The sequence below is a fragment of the Parasteatoda tepidariorum genome, chromosome 1, assembly GCF_043381705.1.
Source record: "Parasteatoda tepidariorum isolate YZ-2023 chromosome 1, CAS_Ptep_4.0, whole genome shotgun sequence".
In the NCBI taxonomy this organism is placed as follows: Eukaryota; Metazoa; Arthropoda; class Arachnida; order Araneae; family Theridiidae; genus Parasteatoda; species Parasteatoda tepidariorum.
The window spans coordinates 82,574,368-82,581,243 of NC_092204.1; the positions used below are offsets into that span (position 1 = coordinate 82,574,368).

At 25.9% G+C, this 6,876-nt stretch overlaps 1 protein-coding gene across 1 annotated transcript in view; it reads right to left on the reverse strand.

Annotated features, from left to right (window-relative positions):
• The window catches only part of LOC107447132 (lysosomal alpha-glucosidase), a gene marked incomplete in the record, with an annotated part of 44,443 nt that overhangs the window by 22,069 nt on the left and 15,498 nt on the right, over positions 1-6,876 (reverse strand). Inside the window, 4 exon segments of the mRNA XM_071185880.1 lie at positions 391-524; positions 1,827-2,026; positions 3,504-3,620; positions 5,184-5,294. Coding sequence (XP_071041981.1) covers positions 391-524; positions 1,827-2,026; positions 3,504-3,620; positions 5,184-5,294 — 562 coding nt within the window.

Genomic DNA, 6,876 nt, shown 5'->3' on the forward strand with positions numbered 1-6,876 from the left:
TTTAAATTTTTTAAGAGTAACTTTAATAATAGGGTTTCAAGTAAAAAGCATTTATTTTGCGACCTTGACACTTCAAAAGAAAAGAAATAATAGCTTTCTAACAATGATATATTCAGATAAATAATAAATATTCTTATTGATTTTCACTAATTCAATGTATATAAATCAACCCTAGCAAGATTTCAAATTTTATCTATCCTATTTTTAAATTTTTTTTTAATAAATAAGCAAACTGTAACTTTAAAAAAATATTGAATTTATGATGTGAATTTGAGTAATCATACCTAGTCATTATTCCAAGTAATTATAATTCTTGGAAAAAAGATGTAAATAGTTTATTTTAATAGCATCAACTAGATGAAAAACTAAAATACTTTAAATAAATCTTACATGGAATTGTGTATCGAAGATCTTCCCAACTTGATGTTATATCACCACTCCAATGACCACTAAAAGCACCTTGACCAGAATATGTGGCTCGAGATATTATGAAAGGTCGTTTTTTCCTTATAACACGCATTGAACTATAAAAAGAACAGAAAACAAATCAAGCATAGAGATAAAACTTCCTACAATATTTAAGAATTTACAGTAACTAAATTTATTAAATTTTACGTCCAGTCATTTATATTACGAAAAAAAAAGCAGGGTTAAACTAAACATTACAAATTTTTAGTTGTTTTATCTCACTAGTAAAAATTCTAAAAAATATAGAAATTCTAAAGAACATTCATAGCCCTCAACTCATGTAAATAGTAAATACACATAGCCTTACTATTAAGATGAATGTTACAAATATGTATTTTATATAATTCTATTTCCAAAATTTATACTTCGATATTTTTCAGTTTAGAATAATAAAGCTCGTAGGAAGAGGAAAAAGAAATTGTATAAAAAAATTTTTCCTTTGTACTATAAACACAGATTTTAACAAAATGATTGTTTTACAGATGATCAATTTACTAAATATTAATGAAATATACCTATATTATAATCATTAAGTGGGAGTACTAATGACTATCAAAATATAATAACTTAAATTATTTGAAAATGCAAGAAATAAGAATCAATATTAGATAATGATCATACAAGAAAAATGTTCAAGAAAATAGTTAATCAGTTGCTAGCATAGACTAATAATAAATTCCAATAAATTTTCTTTCAATAATCAATATTTTTTCAGACAAACAAAGCTATAACCAAACTTGATTTCCATCCTAAAATAGCATTATCCTTTATTGTACATAAGGGAGAGGTTAGTAACTATGAAAAAGCAATTTTAACACCATGCAAGCTGTCAATTCAGTCTAATGTTGCTGATTATCAAACAATGAATGATCAATATTGTACACTTATTTGTATTTCTTTACAGTAATTACTGCTGCCATGAATAAAATACATATAAACAAAACTGGTCCAATATACAGAAAAAAATATGTCATCTTTGTGCTAGAACATAACATGATAAAATAAAAATTAAATTTTAAAATTTTAACAGCAGCTTAAGTACTAAAATAAATTTTCAACATATCTGCATTTTCTTTTTTTTTCTCCTGTATCTCAGAACTGACAATAAAAAAGTTTGAAAATAAATTGTATGCCTTAATTTTTTTTAAATATGCTTATCTGCTTTTATACATTATAATTATGATGAGGTTAAGCAATGCTTTTGTTCCTGCATGACTGTAGAAAACTTTATTCATGAGAACAACTATAATGCGCATGGATGTATTTAATTTTTAAATGAAATTAGAATACTTTTTATATCATTAAATAATTTTAAAAGATAAATTAAAAAAGGAATTTCAGATAACACAAATGCTTACGCATAGGAAGTGTATGATTCCCTAAAGCCAACCAAGTTATGTTCATAGTAGTGCAAAGAAAAATAATGCTTAGCCGTCATGCATATAGTCTGGGTTCGTAATGGATATGGCCTACCAGGAAGATATTTTGGGTTTTCAACAGATGAATCAGGACACTCTTTTGCTGTTCCATTGTCAAAATTCAAAGGCTCATTCATATCCTTACAGAAGGAAATACAATATCAGATTTGCTTCTAATTTATAATTTATTAAATAAAGTAAGATAGGAGACAGTTATTTTTCACAATTACATAAGATTTTAAGCATCATGCATCATAAATGTAAAATAGTATCGATGTATGAAGCCAGTTTTTTCTTCTTTTTTTTTATAGAATAGCAGACAAACAGTCATTTTAACAGATTTAGTTTGACAAACACACTAAGTTTTCTTTTAAGATGTATAATGAAACATATTTTTTTCAATAACGTAATTGAACTTATTTATTATTATAACTTGATGAACAATTCTTGGTCATAGATGGCGCCACTGGAAAACAAGAATGAATGCAACCCCTCTATACGTCAACATTTTGATGAACAATAAACTTTATAATAAAATGTAATGTTTCAAAGCTAATCAGAAAGAATGTTTGCTCAAAATATACAAGTATTAATAAGCAAATATTTCAAATATTTAAATAAAATTATGAATACAAAATACTGCATTAATTTACTAAAAAAATTGAACTTCTTTCTTGTTTTTAAAATTGATAATACATATAACAAAAAATCTATCACTGCCCAAAAGTAACAAAAATCAATCTAGGTACAAAAGTAACAAAAGATTGATCTTGATACAAAAGTTATAAAAAATTATTGATTCACATATTATTTTAAGCATATACATAACCAAGGTAATAAGAAGAAGTCAAATAGCTAGAGCAGATCTCGTAGTAAGCAAAAAAATATATAATAAAATCGAGACATTTTTCATAATCAGAAAATTTTCTGAAACAGTATACATACACCAGAATACTTTTAAAACTTAAACCATAGAAAAGTATAATTTACATTCCTCAAGTACAATAAAAGAAAATGTTTCCGCAACAAATAATAAAATAGATTATTTTTATTTTCAGAAATATTGTGTTCAGAAGAGAAAGTTAACAGTTTTCAGTATTTTTTATTGACGGATGACTGAACAACTCATAATAGTTTGATATCAATATCTAGAAAATTTTCATAGTACTGTTGCAATGAAAAATAACCAGTTATAATCAGTTATTCCCCCATACCAGTAATTAAAATTTGTAACAGAGTTCTAGACTTCCTCAAACAAATAATTTTAAAGCAAAGATTCCAATTATATTGAAAGGAAAACACAAAAAATATGCTACTTAACACTTTTTCACAAAGGTAATGCAGTAGATGATCCCTTAATAAATCTTTTAAAAAGATCTATGATACAATTACAGCACTGTTGATTAGAATTGAACATTTTTAAAGTCAGATGAAAAAGTCAAATCAATATTTGTATTTCAGGAAACATGTTGTGTTGCCCAATACTAAAATTTTGTCTACGAAATGCATTCAGTTGATTTTAAAACATTAAGTGTTTATTATATTCATAAAAACAGAAATAACTCTTAACTCTCTCTTGTTTAAAAAAATAAATAAATAAATAAACAGAGTACTTACCAGCCATAACCCATCAAACTTAACCTCTTTGTAAAATTCATTTAATCTGTCAGTCCAATAGCCTTGAGTTTTGGGAAAAGTAAAATCAGGATAAACTGTGTAATTTGTATTCCATACCTAATAAATAAATAAAAATTATTGGTATATGACAAAATAAAAAGTAAATTAAGCATGTCCTATACACTAAATAATTGAATCACAATGTTTCAATAGTAATTCATGAATAATAGACAATATCAATAGAGATAATAAGTTTACAATACCAGCTTTGTCAGTAATATTATATTATTTTGTAAGCTTGGCATTTCTAAATTTTTCCTTATAGCTGCCACTTTAATGGATGCATTTTTGCAGATACTGTGTTAATTTTTTTTTCTAACACCAACACCTTGATATGTCCTTAAGAAAGCATGGAACTATCCCTTAGTTTATTAGAATTTTTTTATTAAAATGTTCAGTACAACATATGCTAGCATTTTGAATAAATCAAATATACTAATTAGTTTAATGGCACTTTTAATGGATAATAAAACAAATTAGCAACTTTCTTAAAACCAAACTGGGTATTTATTTGCTATTATTAAGTAATTAAAACGTTCTATTGCAAGCCAATGAATATTATTTACAGTTTTTTTCACCAAAACAAAATGAACTTGCCCATTAAAGTATTCCTCTGTGTCAGTTTTGATGGAATAACCCATGAATTTTTAAAACAATCATACAAACCATTAGAAAACATAAAATGTATTTATTAAGGTGTATTTTAAGCTTCTAAGTTTGAATTAATAAAATTGTTATTTCTAAAATTGTTGGGACAACCGACTACACTACATTGACTGATATTGTTTAACAGCTTATTTTGTCAAAGTTGATAATATGCCTATTATTAAAATGATCATATCAACATTGACTCATTCCCACTATCACACTAACTTAAAATGGCTATAGTCTCTTGCAAACTGTTATGTTTGAATTTTTGAATTGGCCTACTGTTGGCAAAATTATCACTGTGGTCTTCCTTTTTGCATTTTTAGGCATATTTGAAATAATTTTTTCTTTGTTTGCACTGTTTACAATAGTGGCATTAAAATTTCAGCAATGTTTCAGTTGTTACAGTTATAGAATACTAAATTATGCCTTAGGCAAAACTCTCATAAAACTGATATTTTTCTTCTAGAGGTTGAAACATTTGACCAGGAACTTATACAAAAATATAATGTAATAAATGCAATACATAGTAAAATTTGTATACTGGTTTGCATAGCAATACTTGCTAAAAGTCGTTGTAACAGACTTCATATTTTTCATTCACCATTGCTGCATTTAAGTCGTGGAACAATTAGTTGAATAGTTCATGAAAAAACAGATGACAGATCTTCTATCATTACTTTTCATTGCTGATCTACAGACAATTTTTTTCTCAATTTGAACTTAAACGAGGTTTTAAAATCCTTTTTAAAGGAATGACATTTTCACAAACAGTCAGAAACACTTTTTGACAGTATTAAAAGAGAGTTGAAGAATTTTAACAATTCTTCAATTAATGACTTTTTATTGGGTCGAGTGTAACTGTGGTAGGAATACAGAAATTGCTACTGAAAATAAATGCACTTATCAGTTTCTTTTTAATTATTTTAGATTTACAAAAGAATGAAATTAAAATATATGAAAGATAATTACTTTAGATTCAATATAATTTCCTTCAGCATCTTTCACAAAAAGGTCTAATTTTTTTCCTTCATCAAAAGCAGGATATGTTCCATTTTCCTCAGAATTAGATACTCCAGGCGACTAAAAATAGTTATTAAATGCACATAATTTTTCTCAGTCAAATGTTAAATCAGGAAAAATTATAACAGTTAAAATTATACAATAATATAGTCAGAATTACTAAATCTGTTCATTAAACAAATTGATTATTGAAAAAAAAAATTTGCCAATTGTTTATTAGTTTTGAATATTTTCAATGGAATAATTATTAAAAATAAGACATATAATACAGAATTATAAGAGTTAACCATAAGAATGACAAACCTAAATAAAGGTAGAATAAAGATTTTTGAGAAGGAGGAGAGAAGATTTTTAAAATATTTGAGTGTTTTTCACTCTTTTTAAAAGCTGAAATAAAATAAAATTAACAGAGAATCAAGCTTTAATACAGTAAATGACATATATTGAGTCAGAATCCTTTTATTACATAGTTATTTCATTACGATTAAAAAAATTACTTTTGCTTTTAGAATATAGAAAAACAATTTCAATGTAATAATGTTTACAATTTTTGATGATGTTAAAGCATGATGGCAATGTCTAACTATATAACTGGCAAAGGTTAATCTGTTTAACAAATGTTTAGCTATCTAAGGGGGTTAATGTATTTTAGGATTTATTTCTTTTGTTAATTTCAATACATAAATACATTTGATTTGAAGATACTAAAGCATGATGTCAATATCCTTACTCCATAACTGGCAAAGGTTAATCTGTTTAACAAATGTTTAGTTACCTTAGGGGTTAATGTATTTTAAGATTCATTTCTTTTGTTAATTTTCATGTATAAAAATATTTGATTTTAGATTTAGTATGATCCAAATATTTAAATAAGAAAATAATGATTTTTGAAAGCTAATAAACAATTAATGTTAAAATTCCACCTCCTTTGTTAATTTTGATACATTCATGTACTATATATATTTCTTTCTATATTTCAGTCTGATCAAAATATTTAATTTTTAAAAAAATAATTATTTTTAAGATAATAACTAATAATGTTTAAAAATAAATAATTTTATTGTTAAAATAATTTTTTTTTACATAAAAATTAAAAGTTTAAAAACAATACTCCAAATATTTTTTTATATTCTTCTTAAACTTTTTTTGAACATCAAACAAGTTTGTCAATTTAAAGTTTCATCTTGTTCATGCATTTATCAAGGAAGTACTATAAAACCTTTTCAAATTATATAAGCATATACGAGGGTTGCTATTTATATTTCTGGCCTAATAATGAAAAAACAAATATGTAGGATCGAAATTGGCTTTATTGTTTTTCAAAATATTCTCCATGATCATCAATACAGTTTTGCATGCGTTTGAACCAATTTTCAAAGCACTTTTTCCAGTCCGATTGAGGTAACTCCAAAACATGCGTTTTGAATGCATCAACCGCTTCTTCGGGGATCGAAAATCGTTGTCCACGTAATTTATTTTTGATGTGTGGGAATAAGAAGAATGCCAAATCAGGGCTGTACGGCGGATGACCCATCGGTTCGATCGTTCGCTCCGTCAGAAATGCCTTTGTTTGAGTCGATGTGTGAGAGCTCGCATTGTCATGATGAAGAGCATGTTCTGGTTAGCTTTTTCATTTTCGAAT